Consider the following 21,345-nt stretch of genomic DNA (forward strand, 5'->3'; position numbering starts at 1 on the left):
CATTGGTTGCTTAAGAGAAACAACAAGGCAAAGTTGCAATCTTAAAAATGACCAAGTCGGGGGTCAAGGACCGGCGGAAGGATCCCGGTTTGAGGCCCTAGCTCCCCACCTGCAGAGGGGTTGCTTTACCGTGGTGAAGCTGGTCTGCAGGTGTCTGTCTTTCTCTCCCGTCTCCTCTCCTCTCTCGATTTCTCTCTGTCCTATCCAACAACAGCAACAGCAATGACAACCACAGTAATAATGACAATATTATGAAAAGGGGCAACAAAATGAGAAAAAATGGCCTCTAGGAGCAGTAGATAGACACCGAGTCCCAGCAATAACCCTGGAGGCAAAAAAAAAAAAAAAAAAAAAAGAAAGAAAGAAAGAAAGAAAGAAAGAAAGAAAGGCCAAGTCTGGAGCACAGCAGTAGTGCACCAGCTTAAGTGCAAGGACCAGAGTGAGGGTTCCTGTTTGAGCCCCTGGCTCTCTGGCTCCCCAGCTGCAGGGGAAGGGGCGGGCACTATCTTTCTCTCCCCCTCTCTGGCTTTATCTCCTCTCTCAATTTCTCTTTGTCCTATCCAACAACAATGGAAAAAAGATGGCCTTCAGGAGCAGTGGATCTGAGCCCCAGTGATAACCTTGGAGGCAAAAAAAAAAAAAAAAAGGACTAAGCCAAACATATAATTGTTTTTTCTTTTTTTCAACTTTGGTATCACTTTATGGAAGGAATGTTGATTTCCAGGAAGCTTTAAAGTTATTTTTCTAATTATATCACACATTGTCTATCCTGATGGTAGTATACTAGATATTTGTTGCTTTTTTTTCTTTCTTTTAACCTGTCCCCTGGCAGTAATAACTTCTTTCTCTAGACTCCATGGTTTCCTAGTGGGCTACTTAATCACATGACTCTTCTTATGTGGTTGGGGGAAGGAATACCTAGGGATGTGGGCAACCCGATCCCAGAAACATCAGCCTCCTTTTTTGCAAGTGTTTTGTTTGTTTGGTCTGTGTGTGAGTGTGTGTGTTTAATAGTTTTGTTTAGGGAAAGTGCTTCTTACAAAAGGCAAATGCAAAATACAGACACATCTGCAACAATTAGAGTCTTTCTTACAGTGGAAAAAAAAAAAGGGTGGGGTGTGGAATCCAAGGATGGACTGATTGACAGATCTGGATCATCATCTCCAAGTTACTTGCAGGATACAGAGGAACAAAATGCAATGCTATAATTTCCAGGCAAGGACTTCTAGCAATTGATCTTTACATTGCATATTGGGTTAGCAACTATGTAATTGATTATAATGCTCCTGATAGAAGGAAAGTTCTTTCTTGCCTTGCGTTCTGATGGGATTCTTTAAAAAGTTGGAGCTTTTTAGTTTGTTTCATAAACGACTACCACTCCTTGTCCTTCCTTTCCTGTTAGTGATCGACACATAGATCATCTCTTGAAGGATTTGAATCCATTTCTCCCACATTTCACATTTTGTTTTTGTTGCCCTTGTTTTTTTATTGTTGTTATAGTTATTATTGTTGTTGTTATTGATGTCATTGTTGTTGGATAGGACAGAGAGAAATGGAGAGAGGAGGGGAAGACAGAGAGGGGGAGAGAAAGATAGACACCTGCAGACCTACTTCACTGCCTGTGAAGCGACTCTCCTGCAGGTGAGGAGCTGGGGGCTCGAACCGGAATCATAATGCTTGCTGGTCCTTGTGCTTCGTGCCACGTGCGCTCAAATTTTGTTTTTAAGTTCCAGGCAATTAAGGACATGTATTAAAAGCCTTCAGAACTTTTTTTTTTTTAGGGGAAAAAGTGTAGCATAAGTACAAGAAGATCTCACATACTTTATCTTAAAAATAATACCAAAACACAGTATCTTCTCCAGGTACCTAAAACACTTAGCTATCATCCAACATCTTGTTAGTGTTCAAATCCTCAAATTGGTTTAAAATTTTGCCTTAACTGTGGTTTACTTAAATCAGGGTTCAAACAGTGAAACATGGTTTTTTTTTCATCAAGTATACTGAAACATGCTAAATTCCCTTCAAAATAGATAATTCTTTGTTGCTATCACACATTCTCATGAACAATTAACATAGAAAGTAATTAAAAATCTCTGTGCTTTATAAATATCAGATAAAATTCTGGTGATGAATTTATAATGTGGACCAGCACAGGCAATAGCATGAAATTAACTTGAGTATTAGAACTCCAAAGGGAGTGGTCCAGGGAGTGGTGCAGTGGTAAAGCTTTGGATTCTTAAGCATTGAGGTCCCGAGTTTGATCCCCGGTAGCACATGTGCCAGAGTGTTGTCTGGTTCTGTCTCTCTCCTCCTGTCTTTCTCATAAATAAATAAAATATTTAAAAAAAGAACTCCAAAGGGAAAACATTTATGTTGATTTTACAGCCTGTGGGCTCTCTTGAATTTTTAACTATTTATATGGTGGGAAACAAAAAGAGACCCACATTTTGGCTTGCCACTATCTAATAAAACACTGAAAATTTATATGGTGACAACATTTATAAGACTACCTGTTTAATTTACAACTGACATCCTTAAATTTGTCCTACTTATGCTTGGTTGTAAGCAAGTGCAATCAAGGATTAAGAATACCCTTTTTGGGACAAATGAGTATTATTTCCTTAGAGTGGAAAGATTACATCCAGCTCATAATTTTTTCTCCCAAACAGCAGGTGTCCAGGGGTGAGACCTTCTCTAATCTTTAGCCATTTATAATCTTACCCATCTCGTCAAGTCAGTCAAGCAGTCAGTCAGTCCATAGCTTTCCTTGCCATGCAAGGTCAGCATCTTGACATGTCCCGGAGACCTCTCTCCTAGTCCCAGCCAGACCAGTCCTCCTTCGGGTTCCCCTATAGATAACACTGATAATTACTTCATTATTTCAGATCTTCCTCTCCCTCCTACCTTTATTTATTTATTGGGTGATAAATCAGTCAGGGGTTTTTGGGTGGTGGGTTTATTTTTCTCAATTATTAAGATTCTTGTAAAACTAAAAAAAAAAAAGCCTATCTCCTGAACACCCACTATGTGCTTCCACTTTGCTCGGGGACCCCAAAAGTTGAAAAGGCTCCAGCTTGGGGCTGTTGCAGATCCACAGCCCCGGGTGAGCTCGAGGGCTGCGATCCGGGAGGCAAGCCCTCCTGGGGACTGAGTCATCCTGGCACCGGGAAGATTCCGTGACTCAGCAGGCTCGAATACGGAGGATGTCAGGTCCAGATGATTCGAGTCTTTTAAAGGCAAGCCTGGGAGCATAAACAACACAATGGAAGAATTTCGCAGTGGGGCTGCGTACCCAGGGGAGAAATGTCATTCCATTCCCAGCCTTCTCATTTCCTTCCTCGCCTCTGTGAAACGATTGGTTGCACTTCAACCGGGAGGCAGGAAATCGTTTCCGAAAAGCCATTTGGAAGCTGTGACCAGGCCCTTTATTGTCCAGGGGCCGTGTCAGGCATTCCCCCCACCCCGCCACGCCCGGGGACCCCTCGTAGAGGACGGTGGGCGGCCTGGCGCGGGGTGGGCCTTCCGGGGGTGACCCCGGGGTTGGGTGGCAGGCTGTCGGCTCGGGTCCTCAAGCTCCGGCCCCGGGGCGCGGCCGGGCTGGACGCCAGGACAGACACCTGGCGGGGTCGGGAGCGCGTGCGGCAGCTCAGGTCGGCGTGGGGCCGCAGGACGACCGCGGCGACGTCAGGACCCCGCGCCGACCTCCCCCTCCCAGTCTGCTCGGTCCCGGGGAACTAGGCGCCAGGGACCCGATGTCCCACTGGCTCCGGGCGGGGGCGCGAGGCGCCAGTCCCGCCTTCCCGGCATGCACCGCCCCGCGCCCCTCCCTCCCCGCCCACCCGGCGACCCTCGAGGCCCCGCCCCCCGCAGGGCGCGCGCCGCGGGCACGAGCACGAGGCAGCCGGCTCAGGGGGCGCGCTTCGGGGGGCGCGCGCAGGGCGGAGGAGCGGCTCGGGGGCGGTGGCAGAGGCCGGGGAGGGGCTTCCTCGGCGGCCTGACCCCACCCCCCCGCCGCCGACCCCACCCCCTGCGCCTTCCTCCGCGGGCGCGCGCTCGAGCCCGCGCTCGGAAGTCGGGGGTCGGCGGCGGCGCGGAGTTGAAGGGCTGCGAGCCGGGGGGCCAGGCGGACGCGCGGGGAAGCGGGCGGCGAGCGCACAGGCTTGGCCGGGGCTGCCCAGCGGCCAGTCTCTCCGCTCCTCCCGTCCAGAGTCGGCCCCGGGGTCGAGCGGCCTCCGGAGCAGCGGCGGCGGCGGTGCGGGGTGCGGGCCCGGCTCGGGCGGCGGCGGCATGCGGGGCGGCGAGCGGGCGCGGCTGTGGCCGCTGTGGGCCGTGCTGGCGGCGGCGGCGGCGGGCTGCGCGCGGGCGGCCATGGACGAGTGCGCGGACGAGCACGGGTGGCCGCAGCGCTGCATGCCGGAGTTCGTCAACGCCGCCTTCAACGTGAGCGTGGCGGCCACCAACACGTGCGGGACGCCGCCCGAGGAGTACTGCGTGCAGACCGGGGTCACCGGGGTCACCAAGTCCTGTCACCTGTGCGACGCCGGCCAGCCCCACCTGCAGCACGGGCCCTCCTTCCTGACCGACTACAACAACCAGGCCGACACCACCTGGTGGCAGAGCCAGACCATGCTGGCCGGGGTGCAGTACCCCAACTCCATCAACCTCACGCTGCACCTGGGTAAGCGGTGACAGCCCCGCCCCCGCCTCTCCGGGGGCGAGGACCCCGGGTGCCGGCCCTCTGCACCCCGCACGGTCCCTTCTCCCAGCTTCTCAACCGGCGCCCATCGCTCCCCCCACCCCCCAGGTCCTGCGTCTGCTTAGTCCCGCTCTCCTCCCGCCTGTCGCTCGTCTCTATGGCGATTTTCATGCCTCTTTTCTAAATCACAGCCCCCGTCCTCCTCTTTCTTCTGGTAGGGAGGTCACAGCGCGTCCTTGGATCACAGCCACGAAAGTCCACCTTTAAGCATCTTTTTCCTGGTTTAAATCTCCCCTCCTCTTTCCTCCCAGGGTTGAGCTAGATTGCTGTTTGCTGTGCTGAAAGAGAGGAGAGGGTTTCATTTAAGGGGTTATTGGAAGGGGAGCAAAAGTCTTTACTACCCGCATTGCCTGTGTGAAACTAAAAATGGAAATTCACTATTGCGGTTGTTTCTTCTTTAGAGTTAGCTAAACTTTATTAAGGGTCACAAAAGAGATCCCACTTTAATCCTGTTACAGAGACAACAAAAGGAAGAGTATGCTCTCAGGGTAATTGCCAGGCAGAGTTGGTCCCCAGGTAAAAGGGCTTGCCTTATTGTCCTCCCCTTGACTTGGATTTAAAGCAAGTGTAGAAACATGTAGATGACCTTTGAGAAATCAGGAAAAGGATGTATAGAAAACTTTATTGCTGGGTGGGAAGGGAGGATGTTTACTGTAAAGTATCAAAAATCATGTTTGATCTAGATAAGTTTCTCATCATTGAATTGTGTGAACAAGCCGAATGACCCAATATTGTGCTGAGCGGAGTGGCATGTATGCGAGAAACTGGCCTTTGATTTTCCAGAGGGACATTCCTCATTGCACTGAAAAGTTTGAAACTCTGAGGCACTTGTTTTTCAGAGATGAACTACAGTAGAGTTCATTTTCTCAAGGGTATTGGAAACATATAGAAATGTTGGTACCGAGGTCCGGGAGGTGGTGCAGTAGATCCAATGTTGGACTCAGAAATACTGGTACCTTGGAAAGGTGCTTTTCGATAACACATTAGGGTTTCATAAGACCTTTAGCTGTTTTCTCCTCAGTGCTGCATTTTCTAAAGCTAAAATTACTATGAATTCTAACCAACTATTTTGTTAAAGTTTCCATGTTGAATTTTTAAAAAGATTTTTATTTATTTATTAATGAGAAAGGAGAAGGAGAGAGAAAGAACCAGACATCACTCTGGTACATGCGCTGCCTGAGGTTGAACTCAGGACCTCATGCTTGAGAGTCTAGTGCCTGAGCCACTGCGCCACCTCCCGGACCACATCCATGTTGAATTCTGAATGTCTAGGAAGTTGTATTTTATCTAAATGTTAAAAACTGCCAAAGCGGGGAGTCGGGCTGTAGCGCAGCGGGTTAAGCGCAGGTGGCGCAAAGCACAAGGACCGGCATAAGGATCCCGGTTCGAGCCCCGGCTCCCCACCTGCAGGGGAGTCGCTTCACAGGCGGTGAAGCAGGTCTGCAGGTGTCTGTCTTTCTCTCCTCCTCTCTGCCTTCCCCTCCTCTCTCCATTTCTCTCTGTCCTATCCAACAACGATGACAGCAACAATAATAATAACTACAACAATAAAACAACAAGGGCCACAAAAGGGAATAAATAAAATAAAAAATAAAATAAAATAAAATAAAATAAAAAATTAAAAAAAAAAGTTAAAAAAAAAAAAAACTGCCAAAGCAAAGACATCATCGTAATGTACTAGAGTGCCTGAGATACCATTGAAAATTTATGAATCAGAATGTTTTACTTAGGTGAAGGCGGGCTTGTCAATCTCAGCCTTTTGAGTTTTCCTGCTCTGGGCACTATGTTGTAAAGGGTTATTTCAGATGATGCAGAGGTAAGCAGATTGTTCCGCAATTACTTCTCTGTTAATAGAGATTACGTGGTAGTAAGGCAGTATCGGTCAGTTGCTGAGAGTAGGAGGCAGATATATTACTTTTGGGTCATGGTGATCAAGATATCCAAAGAGTTCATTAGGCTAGTTTAACATTTTACTCTCAAAAATGTCATATACTGTGAATCGGGCGGTAGCACAGCGCGTTAAGCGCACTTGGCACAAAGCGCAAGGACCAGTTTAAGGATCCGGGTTCCAGCGCCTGGTTCCCCACCTGCAGGGGAGTCGCTTCACAAGCAGTGAAGTAGGTCTGCAGGTGTCTTTCTCTCCCCCTCTCTGTCTTCTTCTCCTCTCTCTGTTTCTCTCTGTCCTATCCAACAACGACGACATCAATAACAACAACAGTAATAACAACAATAAAAACAAGGGGCAACAAAAATAAATATTAAAAAAATATTAAAAAATGTCATATGCTTGTTTTTTTTGTTGAAAAAAATCAATTTTTGCTAAATGAGCTTCATAAACCTTTTGGTTTATAACTAAGTAGAAGAATTTGTAAAATAGTTTTCATCTGGGGAGTCGGGCTGTAGCGCAGCAGGTTAAGCGCAGGTGGCGCAAAGCACAAGGACCGGCATAAGGATCCGGTTCGAACCCCGGACCCCCACCTGCAGGGGAGTCGCTTCCCAGGCGGTGAAGCAGGTCTGCAGGTGTCTATCTTTCTCTCCTCCTCTCTGTCTTCCCCTCCTCTCTCCGTTTCTCTCTGTCCTATCCAACAACGACGACAACAACAATAATAACTACAACAATGGCAACAAAAGGGAATAAATAAATGAAATAAAAAATCTAAAAAAAATCTAAAAAAAAATAGTTTTCATCTGAGTTTTCTGATTTACTTTAAAGATAGACTATTTAATGGAGTGGTAGCGAATTGGGTTAAGCGCACGTGGCACGAAGCACAAGGACCAGCATAAGGATCCCTGAACCCCCCAGCTCACTACCTGTAGGGGAGTCACTGCAGGTGTCTTTCTCTCCCCCTCTCTGTCTTTCCCATCTCTCTCCATTTCTCTCTGTCCTAACTAAAATAACAATAATAACTACAACAACAATAAAAAGCAACAAGGGCAACAAAAGGGAAAATAAATAAATATAAAAAAATTAAAAAAAAGATAGACTATTTAAAAAATTTGACAAAGACAGTTGTACTTGGTTTTGGATCAGACATATAAAGTCCTGGAGGGAAATGTGGAGAAGGGGAGGGAGGTCCATGTACACCAGGTTTCTGTCTCAATATCTCACCTTTTTCTCTCTCCCACACCTCTTTTTAATGATAATATATGTATAGGTGTGTGTTATGGTCTACAATTTATGGCAGATAGGCAAAGCTTGATGTACCACTTTGTGTTTTTCGTGTTCAGCACGTTCACTCCCCAACTCCATTTACTTCATGGACTCTAGCTAACGAATTATTTCCCATGAATTCAAGTACCGTGACTGTGCATCTATTAAATCTCCCGTCCAGTTCAGATTTCACATACCCTTAAACAAGTGATGCATATACTTGCTCTGCCCTTACAGAGCATGCTGAACACAAGTTGAGCAGTATGAAAGTGCTAGGCCTCGCTGTCACTTTCCTCATGATGTTGAACTTAAAACACATTAGTCTGTAAAATAAGCAGAATCAGATCACACTGAGGTAGTTATAAGAAACATACTTGTTTAGGCATGGGACACAGTTGATTTTTTTAATTTTACAAATAAAACAAGATACGGCAAATTCAGTCAGGGACGTACTAACCAGTGAGTCTCTTCATAGCCATTTGCTACATTGCCCTAGAGACCACCTGTGACAAGTTCTTGTATAACCTCCCAGAAACTTTGAATGCAAATACTTGTATACATAAGATTACATAATCATTTTAACTGGTACCTTTTTGTGGGGAGTGAGGTATACTTTAACAAGTACAAATTAGATCGGTGTACCATTTTCATCACTTGCACATAAGCCAGGAAAATCAGCTTTGTTTCTGAAAGCAGCTGTCTTAAGCACCATATCCAGTAGTCTGGGATGTGCAGTCTGTAGTCTTGCATATAAGGAGTTAAAGTTGCTGTGGGAACCAGGACTGCATTTTCTGCCTGTTGAGGGAAATCTCAGCCAGGCATTCTTTTCTAAAAAGAAGTCTCTCTTGTTTTGCCTTTAACATCTGGATGTGATCTCCTAACTTCTGTATGAATTATCCAATTGCTGTGTAAGAGTTTGTTTTTTGTCTCACTGTATAATGAGAAATCGCCACCTTTATCTGTATCAGTAGGGTAATTGAAAGATTATAATCAAAGATTTTGTCTTGTATTAGGCAGCCCTTTTTGAAACTTGGTAATAATCACTGTGGATGGAAACTTGGCTGAGCAGGTCTTGATCTCAGGAAAGCAGCTTGCCTTTTTTTTGTAAAAGCAACTTGTTTAAGGAAGAAAGAACTTATAAGACCAAGTGAAAGTTTACTCCAAAACCTGATTTTTTTTTCCAAGTTCCTCTTCAGGTTGAGGATCAAAAAGTGATTAAGTGATTCTTTTAAAACTATATCGAAATATATATGTGTCTAAATTAGAATTGTGGATAGACAAAGATATTGCACTTTATTCTGCTTGATCTGGTGCATATATATTTAACATGAAACAAACAGCAATTTTCACTCCCAGGAAAATCTTTGAAAGGTATGTTTTTTTTTTTATTATTTTTTAAATATTTATTCCCTTTTGTTGCCCTTGTTGTTTTATTGTTGTAGTTATTATTGCTGTTATTGATGTCATTGTTGTTGGATAGGACAGAGAGAAATGGAGAGAGGAGGGGAAGACAGAGAGGGGGAGAGAAAGATAGACACCTGCAGACCTGCTTCACCTCCTGTGAAGCGACTCCCCTGCAGGTGGGGAGCCTGGGGCTCGAACCGGGATCCTTACTCCGGTCCTTGCGCTTTGTAGCACATGCGCTTAACCCACTGTGCTACCGCTGGACCCCTGAAAGGTATGTTTTTGACGGTGTGTATGTATGTATGAGTGTGTGTGTGTGTGTGTGTGTGTGTGTGTGTGTGTGTGTGTGGGCGGGGGAGTGGGGGAGTAGCCACCTTAGTGACTTCACTGGTATTTTTACACCCTGAGGGGACACTATTTTAGTTTGTCTCACAAACGCCTGATTTACATTTTGCAGGTCTCAACATGAGAAGTTGGGGAGCTATTCTTTTATAGCCAGCAGTGGTTAAATATGGTTTCATAAAGTCACTCTTGGCTGTTTTCCTGTTCTAAGATTTGCTGCTTTTTCTGTAAATACCTTTTCCATGTTTTTTTCTTTCTTTTTCCTTTTTTATCAGAGCGCTGCTCAGTCTGATTTATAGTGGTATGGGGGATTGAACCTGGGACTTGGGACCTTGGAGCCTCAGGCATGAGAATCTCTTTGCATAACTACCACGCTATCTACCCCCCCCAACCCTTCTCCATGTTTCTAAAGCATTTAGGACAAAAAAAAAAAAAAATCACATCACTTACACTTGAGAAAAGAAGTTGGAACTATAAACCTTCTTTCATTAAATTTTTTAAAAAAATATTCATTTATTCCCTTTTGTTGCCCTTGCTGTTTTGTTGTAGTTATTATTGTTGCTGTTATTGATGTCATTGTTGTTGGATAGGACAGAGTGAAATGGAGAGAGGAGGGAATACAGTGGGAGAGAAAGATAGACACTTGCAAACCTACTTCACCGTCTGTGAAGCAACTCCCCTGCAGGCTTGAACCGGGATCCTTATGCTTCGCACCACCTGCACTTAACCCGCTGCGCTACCACCAGACTCCCTCCCAGTTTTTTTAATTATCTTTATTTATTTATTGGATAGACAGCCAGAAATTGAGAGGGAAGGGGGTGACAGAAAGGAGAGAGAGAGGGGCCAGGTGGTGGTGCACTTGGTTAAGCACACACATTACAAGGATCTGGGTTCAAGCCCCTGGTCCTCACCTTCTGGGGAAAAGTGGTGAAGCAGGGCTGCCGGTGTCTCTCTATTTCTTTCCCTCTCTATCTTCCCCTCCCATTTCAATTTCTTTCTGTCTATCCAATAATAAATAATAAAATAAATTGTAAAAGAGAGAGAAGGGAGAGAGACAGAGAGACACCTGCCATACTGCTTCACTACTTGCAAAGCTTTCCCCTTGCAGGTGGGGACTGGGGCCTTGAACCTGGGTCCTTGCTCATTGCAACATGTGTGCTTAACCAGGTGAGTCACCACCTGGCCCCCAGCTTGCTTGCTTTCTTCTTCTTCCTCCTCCTCCTCTTCTTCTTCTTCTTCTTCTTCTTCTTCTTCTTCTTCTTCTTCTTTTGGCATGACTTTTTGTTATTTACTATGTTTGGAGTTAGGGGATAAAGTTGGACTTTTTTTTTTTTTTTAACTAGAGCACTGTTCAGCTTTGGTTATGGTGGTGTGGGGGATTGAACCTAGAACCTTGGCGCCTCAGGCACGAGAGTCATTGCATAGCCATTATGCTATCTACCACCACCCAAATTTGACTTTTTCAACTTTGAATTCTTTTAGGAATTGGGTATGCCTTTTGCTGTGCATTTCCTCCTTCTCTGCATACCTTCTCACCGTTTTGCTAACATTTGTAGACTATCCACTAGGCACACTATACTATGCATGATAGAAAGGTGCAGAAGATCAAAAGATTCTGTTTTAAGAAATTGATATTCTTACCAGGTGGAATTTTCATGTCCAATTATAATAAGTCGAGTGTCTTTATAATATTTTACATTTTCTAAAGTCTCCACTATATCAGTGATTAGATTTTCACAACCAAATGGCAGCAGAGAGAATCCTAAGATTTGCTTTGCCATAAGTCGAAGAAGCATTGGAATTCACTTTTTACCTTAAAGCTTCACTTACTGTTTGCAAATTGATAAATTTGAAACTGGTAGTTCTGGGTAAGTTCTTTCTCTAGACCTAAAGATTTGAGTAGACAAGGTCAGTTGGGGATGTCCAGAGGCCATGTCCTCAAACTAAATCTACTCTTTTTCCTCTTAAACAATCCCTAGCCTCAAAGCTTTGTCTCAGTGAACAGCACTACTGTTTCATTAACTCCAAGGCTCTAGACTACTCTTCTGCCAGGTCGCCCATGAAAGATAACCGTGCTTTCATCTATAAAGATTACTCTGTTCGATGAACAGACAGGATTCACTGCTGGGAGGCAGGGCAGTTCTGGACAGCTGTAATTCCACTCCTTTCTCTCCCACCCATCCTAAGTACAGTCAGCTCAAGACTCTAGTCTTACCTCTTTTATCCAGTCACTTTGCCTCTGGAACCTCTGTCTTTATCTCCATCCTCTGCCCTAGCCTTACTGTAGCTCCCCGTTGAATTTCTCCTGGATTATTCTGACAGCTTCCTAATTTAGCAGGAGTTAGTTCTGCCTTCCATTTTGCTTCATATGCTCAGTCAGCCACACTTTTAGACTGAGTAAAAGGTTCTAAGATGCTAACCTGGTTCTGTTACCCAGCTGGAAATCTGTCATGATTCCTCTTGTCTTTGGGATTAATGGCCAGACTTCTTGGCACAGTGTATAAGATGCGTAGGATCTGGACCTATTGAACCTCCATGCTTATCTGTGTCATTTTCCATGCTCAAAGGCAGCTTCTTTAGTTTGAAGCACTTCTCTTTAGAGTTACCACTTTCAGGAATCCACCCAGATCTCTCTGTCTTTTCCCTTTCTACTCTACTCTAGTCTCTGGCCTGGATTAGCTGTCCCATTCACCCCACTCTGTAGGTATCTTATCTCATGTATGATCTGTCCGTGGCATTCCTGGTATTGTCTGTTTATTTACTTCTCTATCTCTTCCAGACTATGAAGTCTTTGAAGGCGGGGTCAGGGACTTAGTCTTCTTTTCAGATCAGTTCAGTATAACTGACATTTGTTAGTTTTTGTTGTCTTCCATGCCTCTGTACTATGCATTCTTGAATTCCTTGGACATCTCCCCAACCTCATGGAGTTTGTGGCTTAGAAGTGAAGTCGTTACTGAGGAGTGGGCGGGGGGGGGGGGGGGGAGGGGGAGAGGGAGAGTAACTCATAGTTGTCACTCATTTTTGTATGGGCTAAGGATGTTTCTTAAATTTTAAATCAAAAGAAAAATTTTGGTGACAAGTGAAAATTATATGAAATTCAACTCTTAGTACCTATAAAATTCTGTTGGAACACAGTCCGACTCACTTGTTAATATATGGGGGCCCGGCGGTGGCACACCCTGTTGAGCACATTCATCCCATGTATAAGCACCCAGGTTCAAGCCCCTGGTCCCCACCTTCAGGAGGAAATTTCACAAGTAGTGAAGCAGTGCTTCAGGTCTCACTCTCTCCCCCTCTCTCTCTCTTTCTCTCCCTCTCTCCTCACCTCCCTCTTTAACTCTCCCTGTTGGAATTTCTCTCTGTCCCCTCAAATAACAAAGCAAAACACTGCTTATGACTGCTTTTGTGTTAAAGGGAGTTGGCTTGTGACAAGACACCTTATGCCCTGGCCCATAAAACCTTAAATATCTAGCCTGCTACAGGCCTTCTGCTTGTAGCAAAGGCACACTTTTAGTGGCCTCTGCTCTAGAGCAAAACAGACAGTGTCCTTTAATAAGTTGTAAGTGAAAGGCACAAGCACCGAGAGGACATTCACTTTACTTACCATTTGGATGAAAGCTTAGTATTCAGTGATAATATATGGAGTGAATAAGTTAAAAACTGTCTGGGGAGTCAGGCAGTAGCACAGCGGGCTAAGCGCATGTGGCACGAAGCACAAGGACCCACTAAGGATCCCCGTTCAAGCCCTGGCTCCCCACCTGAAGGGGAGTTGCTTCACAAGCGGTGAAGCAGGTCTGCAGGTGTCTGTCTTTCTCTCTCCATCTCTGTCTTCCCCTCCTCTCTCGATTTCTCTCAGTCCTATCCAACAACGATGACATCATTAACAACAACAATAATAAAAAACAAGGGCAACAAAAGGGAAAATAAATAAATATAATAAAAAATGTCTGAATTAGAACAAGTACTCAAGTACTGCATATTATTCTCAGGAATGCTTTTGCACTCGTATTTTATTTTTATCTGGGTCATCTCTCCACTCCTGAGGTGTTTGCCACTGTGAAAACTCATGCTGCGTGTTTAGCTTTGGAAAAAGTACATAGTTGGGACCAGGAGGTAGTTCAGCAGGTGGAGCAGAGGACTTGCATTCCAGAAGCCCTGGGTTTGGCCCATGGCACTGCATATGCCAGAAGGAGGCTCTGGACACTCACACAGGAAGTAAGTAAATACTACATTTTAAAAAAAGAGTTGATTTATTAATGGGAAAGATAGGAGGGGAGAAAGTTAAGAGAGAGAGAAGAGAGAGAGAGAGAGAGAGAAAGAAAAAAGGAACCAGATATCACTCTGGTACATGTGCTGCTGCTGCCAGGAATTGAACTCAGGACCTCATGCTTGAGAGGCCGGTGCTTTATCCACTGTGCCACCTCCTGGACCACCTACATTTTTTGAATTATTAAGTATAGATTTTTTTTTTTCCTCCAGGGTTATTGCTGGGGCTCAGTGCCTGCACTACTAATCCACTGCTCCTGGAGGATATTTTTTCCCTTTTGTTGCCCTTGTTTATCATTGTTGTTATTGCTGTCGTTGTTGTTGGATAGGACAGAAAAGTCGAAAGAGGAGAGGAGACGGGGGTGGGGGGAGAGAAAGATAAGACACCTGCAGACCTGCTTCACCACTCGTGAAGCGACTCCCCTGCAGGTGGGAAGCCGGGGGCTGGTATTGGGAACCTTGTGCCCGTCCTTGGGCTTCATGCCACATGTGCTTAACCTGCGCTACAGCCCATCCCTAGGTATAGATTTTTATTTATTTATTTTGTTTATGTTTATATTTTTCCTTTTGTTGTCCTTTTTTATTGTTGTAGTTATTGTTGTTATTGATGTCGTTGTTACATAGGTTGGAGAGAAATGGAGAGAGGAGGGGCAGACAGGGGGAGAGAAAGATAGACACCTGCAGACCTGCTTTACCGCCTGTGAAGCGACTCCCGTGCAGGTGGGGAGCCGGGGGCTCGAACCCAGATCTTTATGCCAGTCCTTACACTTCACGCCACATGTGCTTAACCTGCTGTGCTACCGCCCTGAGCCAGGTATAGATTTTTATATGAAACTGGATGATTATCCTATTTTGAGTAAAAATCAGACTATCAGATGCCACATACTTTTTTTTTAATGAATTAATCTTTATTCTTATTATTGTTAATTTTTAAATTATATTTATTTATTGAATTGAGACAGCCAGCAATTGAGAGGAATTATTCTTATTATTGTTAATTTTTAAATTATATTTATTTATTGAATTGAGACAGCCAGCAATTGAGAGGAAGGGGGAGATGGGGAGAGAGACAGAGAGACACCTGCAGCACTGCTTCACCACTTGTGAAGCTTTTCCCCTACAGGTGGAGACCTGGGGCTTAAACTCAGGTCCTTGCACACTGTAACATGTGCACTCAACCACCACCCATCCCCATACTTTTTTTTTTGTAAATATTTTACTTATTTATTATTGAGAGAGATAGGAGGAGAGAGAGAAAAAGAACCAGACATCACTCTGGTACATGTGCTGCCAGGGATCAAACTCAGGACCTCATGTTTGAGAGTCCAATGCCATCTCCCAGACCACCCCATACTTTTTTTTTTAATTAAAGTTTTTTATTATCTTTATTTATTAGATAAAGACAGCCAGAAATTGAGAGGGAAGGGGGAAATAGGGAGAGGGAGGTGGTGCAGTGAATAAAGTATTGGATTCAAGCATAAGGTCCTGAGTTCAGTACCTGGCAGCACATATACCAGAGTGATGTCTGGTTCTTTCCCTGCCTATCATTCTTCATGAATAAATAAATAAAATCTGTAAGAAAATAAGATAAAATATAATTTTAAAAAAGGGAGAAAGAGACATCTGCAGCCCTGCTTCCCTACTCAAAGTCTCCCCCCTCCCCCGCAGGTGGGGATTGAGGATTCTACCCCGACATGTACTTTCTTTTTTTTTTTTTAATTTAATTTTTTAAAAAAGATTTTATTTATTTATTAATGAGAAACATAGGAGGAGAGAGAAAGAGCCAGACATCACTCTGGTCCATGTGCTGCCCGGGATTGAACTCAGGACCCCATGCTTGAGAGTCCAATGCTTTATCCACTGTGCCACTTTCTGGGCCACTTAAATTTTTTTAAATATTTATTTATTCCCCGTTTGTAGCCCTTGTTGTTTTGTTGTTGTTGTTATTGATGTTGTCGTTGTTGGATAGGACAGAGAGAAATGGAGAAGGGAAAGACAGAGGTGGGGAGAGAAAGACAAACATCTGTTTCACCGCCTGTGAAGTGACTCCCCTGCAGGTGGGGAGCCGGGGGCTCTAACCGGGATCCTTACGCTGGTCCTTGTGCTTGGTGCCACATGCACGTAGCCCGCTGCGCTACCGCCCAACTCCCAACATGTACTTTCAATGATAAAAACTGTTCATGTTTTAACCTCAAATGTGAATATGCATTTCTGAAATTCTTATGTTAATATAGTGTATTTTATCTTTATACAATTATAGTATATTACAGATATCATTGAACTATATATATATTTAAAAATTTTAAGTTTATTTTAATTTTTTTTTATTTTCTGGGTAAAGAAAGTCAGAAATTGAGAGGGGAGGAGGAGATAGAGAGGAAGAGAGGCAGAGAGACACTTGCAGCCCTGCTTCACCACTTCCAAAGCTTCCCCCTGCAGGTGGGGTACTGGGGTATTGAATGTGGGTCCTGATGCATTGCAACGTGTGCAGTCCACCAGATGCGCCACCACCCAGCCCCCATCAATGAACTATATTAAATATACTTTAAGTATATAAACTTTTTTTTTCAAACCACCAGGGTTGTTGCTGGGCTTAGTACCTGAAGCATACCACTGCTTCTGGTGTCCATATTTATTATTATTTATTTATTCCCTTTTGTTACCCTTGTTGTTTTATTGTTGTAGTAATTATTGTTGTTATTGATGTCCTTGTTGTTGCATAGGACAGAGAGAAATGGAGAAGAGGAAGACGGGGGGTGGGAGAGAAAGACAGACACCTGCAGACCTGCTTTACCACTTGTGAAGCGACTCCCCTGCAGGTGATTGAGCCGGAGGCTCGAACCGGGATCCTCATGCTGGTCCTTGTGCTTTGCACCACTGCGCTTAACCCGCTTCACTACTGCCCGACTGACTCCCTTCTTTATTTTTTTATGGGGGGCTGGGGTTGAAGAGAGGGATAGATAGGAAGAAAGACAGAGAAGGGGAGTCACCTGCAGCCCTGCTGCACCGCGTGTTAAGCTTTCCCCCTGCAGGTGGGACGTGGGACTTGATTCTAGGTCTTTGTGCACGCAAACATGTGCACTCTACGAGGTTTGCCACAGCCCAGCCCCTCTAAACGTATTTATTAACTATATGTATATGTCAGTCATTGAAGTAGACATCAAAGGAGATTGTGAAGAAGTTGTGGGGCAAGGCTGCATTGAAATGTGCCATTCAGGGGAGTCGGGCTGTAGCGCAGCGGGTTAAGCGCAGGTGGCGCAAAGCACAAGGACTGGCCTAAGGATCCCGGTTCGAACCCCGGCTCCCCACCTGCAGGGGAGTCTCTTCACAGGCGGTGAAGCAGGTCTGCAGGTGTCTATCTTTCTCTCCCCCTCTCTGTCTTCCCCTCCTCGCTCCATTTCTCTCTGTCCTATCCAACAACGACGACAACAACAATAATAACTACAATAAAAAAAAACAAGGACAACAAAAGAGAAAATAATAAAAAAAAAAAAGAAATGTGCCATTCCTTGCTGTGCATGGCATTGCTTTCTTGTGCAGTTCTCTGGGAGTGCAGTTAATATGGCACCAGGGTAATGTCTCTTCTTTAGGACGGTGAAGAACTATAAGTGGAGGGCGCAGTGTGGCTCAGCCTGCCACATGGAAGGCAGGTGAAGAGTAATCTAGAGTTGACAGGTGACACAGCCAACAGAAGCTTCCCCTCTTGTTTCAGTTGTATTTAACTGACAGCTCTGACGGTGTTCTGTTTGTGCTTTAGGAAGAAGTGTCAAATGTTTAGAGCAGAGCTGTTTGTTTATTTTCACTGCTCAAAATTCCTGAGAAGATGTTAAAAACAAGGGGTTGGCTTGTTCCTTCCTCTAAGTCATCAATTTTAAAGAGTCAGATTTCAAGATGGCCATGTCCTAGTTCTATTTAATTGCTCACTTTGAATGTCTAAGGACCCTGCTGGGGTTGGCACATGTCTCCTTTTTTTGTAAAATTGTAAAGATAGATGTGTGCTCATGTGGGTCTAACATTGACAGCTTGCTAAATAGGGTTCCAGACAACTCATTTATAGAAATGTCCCTGAGGTTTTAGAGCCCTGTGCCGGACTGTGGTGACACTAATTCAGTTCATCTGCTTTTCTTTCCATGGGCTCTTTTCAGGGGGGCAGCCTAAAATAACTGGGAACCAGCAGCCTGGTGCCCCATGCAGCTGCACATTCATGAAATCAAATAAAACTCCTTATCGCTTTCTTTAGACAATGGTACTTCACATATCTTATGGGAGGAGAGCCTTGTGCAAGGCTGGGAGATGAATTAGGGGATTTGTGTGTTATATCCTTTGGTTCCCTTCTTTTTGTTTCCAATAATACAATTGCTTCCAGTAGTATTGAAGGCATGATTGGACTTTTTGTCATATTAGTTCATTTAGATTTTGTTGTTGTTGTTATATTATCTTTTTGTTTTTAAGGATCTTGGGAGTATTTATTGATCTAGGATCATCCTTCTTCACTCCCCCCCCCCAAAAAAAAAAAAAAATGAAAAACAGGAATGATTTTGTGTGGAACTTGGAATTCAGGAAATTTTGTTTCTTGACGATAGCGAACTGTGCTCACGAAGTTTTCTGCTAACCTGAGTATTGCCTGTTGCATTAATAACCAGCTCCCCGACCTTTGTAGCTCTGTTCTGCATCTTGACTTGGAGGCCACAGAGGTGTATACACAGGTACAATTGTACATTTGTTACTTGAGCACTTGGTTATATGTAAATTATTCCTCCAGTTAAAGGAAGAAACAAGAAATTTCTCAGCCAATTGTAATGTAAGCTCATATATAGATTTTTTTAAAAATAAATTTTTATTTATTTATTCCCTTTTTATTGCCCTTGTTTTATTGTTGTAGTTATTATTGATGTTGTTGTTGTTGGATAGGACAGAGAAGTGAAGAGAGGAGGGGAAGACAGAGAGGGGAGAAAGATGGACACCTGCAGACCTGTTTTACCACTTGTGAAGTGACTCCCCTGCAGGTGGGGAGCCGGGGGCTTGAACCGGGATCCTTCAGCCAGTCCTTGCGCTTTGTGTCACCTGCGCTTAACCCGCTGCGCTACTGCCCGACTCCCTATAGATGATTTTTTACTTAAGCTAGGAGAGCCTAGAATCTGAGGTTTGATCATCAGATGTATTTCTCTTGCTGTCTCATGTCTACCAGCAGTTAGTGACAATAGTAGGCGTTTGCCAGTCTTTGTCCGAGTGAAAGAACAGATAGTGAGCAGCTGGTATTTAATGTGCCTGCAGAGTACATTCGGAAAAGCCTTCAGGTGGGCTTCCTGGACAACCAACCTCAGGACGTAGTGCAGGAAGCTCCCTGCTTTTTGGTTAACACATCTGTGGTTTGAAGTGGTAAAATGGAAAGTTTATGGTTTTCTCTGTAGATGGAGAGAATTCTCTTAAGAATGACTCTGCAAGGTATGGACTTTGGCTACATCTGGTTTTTACAGAACTTGTTACTTATTTTCGATAATGAAAAACCCGTGTTTCACAAGTCACTCATGCCAATGTGAAGACTGCATTTTCTTTTTCTTTTGATGTGTTTTAGGTGGTGTTCCCTTTCCTTCTCTTTGAAATGGAAAGTTTAAAACTGGGCTGTGTGGCTTCTTTAGAGGAGTTTATGACATTTTGTGAGGTTTTTTTCCAACTGAGAGACCTGTCCACTGAAAATGAGATGTATTTATGGGATTGGGGATCTAACAGTAGACAAAGATAATATGCAAATTGGGCAGCTGCTGAGAAGATCCATTTGTGGGCAATGTCATTTAAGATGTGTGGGGAACAGTAGTTTTTTTTTTAATATTCATTTATTCCATTTTGTTGCCCTTTTTTTTTTATTGTTGTTGTAGTTATTATTGTTGTCATTGTTGGATAGGACAGAGAGAAATGGAGAGAGGAGGGGAAGACAGAGAGGGGGAGAGAAAGATAGACATCTGCAGACCTGCTTTACCGATTCTGAAGCAACTCCCCTGCAGGTGGGGAGCTGGGGACTGGAACCGGGTTCCTTACGCCAGTCCTTGTGCTTTGCACCACCTGTGCTTAACCCGCTGCCTGACTCCTGGAACAATAGTTTTTGAAGGACTTTCTTTAGCCTTAGTTGATTTGTAATGTAACTTTGAGGATATGAACCCAAAACATTTACAGTCAAAATAATCCAACTAGTGCTTCTTATTTTAATTTTTTTATTTAGGGCCAGCAAAACAGTGGGCCTCCTTTGCCATGCACACAACCTAGGATCAAACCTGACCCCCACTGCACTGGGGGGAAGCTTAGGTGCTCTGATATTTTTCCCTCTCTCCTTCTATATCTCTGTCTCTTTTCCTTTTCTCTTCTTTTTTTCTTTCTTTTAAAGATTTTATTTATTAATGAGAAAGATAGGAGAGAGAAAGAACCATATATGTGCTCTGTTACATGTGCTGCTAGGGATTGAACTCGAGACCTCATGCTTGAGAGTCCAGTGCTTTATCCTCTGGGCCACCTCCTGGACCATGTTTCTGTCTCTTTTTGTAGCTGTAAAAGTTGTCTCAGAGTAGTAAAGATCTTAGAGTGAAGTTTTCTCAGAGTAGCAAAGAAGAAAAAATAACAAGAGTGAGTGAGAATCAGAGCATCACACTGGCATATCAGGTGAGTGGTAGTAGAACTTGAATTTGGGACCTCATGCGTGTAAGTCCTGGGCTCTACCACTAAACACCTCCCCAACCCCACCCCCACAGCTGAAGCTTTTTGAAGTGCTGAGAGAATGCCTGCAAGGCATATAACTATGGGTGGAAGTCAGCTAGGAAAAACCTTTTGGGTATTGAAGAAAAACAGAGGACTTTGAATGGAGGGCTTTACAAGAAGAGTGAGTTGTTTGAATCAAGACGGACCTAAAAGTAACCAAAAGGGAGAGGTGAAGGGCTTGTTTACAGGATTAGTGGAGACAGGTAGGGTGGGCTCTGGGGAAGAGGCATATCTTAGAAAGTAGGTGACGAAAGAAAGTTAATTTTCTCTCCTTGAGTACCTCTTCCTACTTAAAGCAATTTTGAGTATTATTGCTGTTCCTCAGGATTGAGAATCTAGGCTTCCCAGTGACTTCCCTGAGCTCTAGCTCACCAAGTGTGAGTCCAGCCCTGCTGTCTGTTAGACCTGATATATGATACTGCTTTGTAAAGACCTTTACTTGGGACACGAAATGAAAGTGTTGTGAACCTCTTTTTTTCTCTGACAGGCTTCTGCTGGAGGGTCCCTAGATTTGGACTGCTGCTTGTAGAAGAGGGCTTGGCACTTACATGTGAAGAACTAAGGATTATTGGGAATGAATGAATTGTAGGCTTGGGGTATTTGTACTAGTTGTTTTAAGTCGTTCCTGCATCTAGGAATTTTTCAAGCTTTTTGAATTTCAAAACAAGATCCTGGGTTT

At 44.2% G+C, this 21,345-nt stretch overlaps 1 protein-coding gene across 1 annotated transcript in view; it reads left to right on the forward strand.

The window, feature by feature from the left end:
* Window positions 1–3,756: 3,756 nt before the first annotated feature.
* LAMC1 (laminin subunit gamma 1) overlaps window positions 3,757–21,345 on the forward strand; it is a 119,218-nt gene continuing 101,629 nt past the window's right edge. Inside the window, exon 1 of the mRNA XM_060197808.1 lies at window positions 3,757–4,678. Coding sequence (XP_060053791.1) covers window positions 4,288–4,678 — 391 coding nt within the window. The 5' untranslated portion in view covers window positions 3,757–4,287. The remainder of the gene's footprint in view (window positions 4,679–21,345) is intronic.

Source organism: Erinaceus europaeus, chromosome 9, assembly GCF_950295315.1.
Source record: "Erinaceus europaeus chromosome 9, mEriEur2.1, whole genome shotgun sequence".
NCBI lineage: Eukaryota > Metazoa > Chordata > Mammalia > Eulipotyphla > Erinaceidae > Erinaceus > Erinaceus europaeus.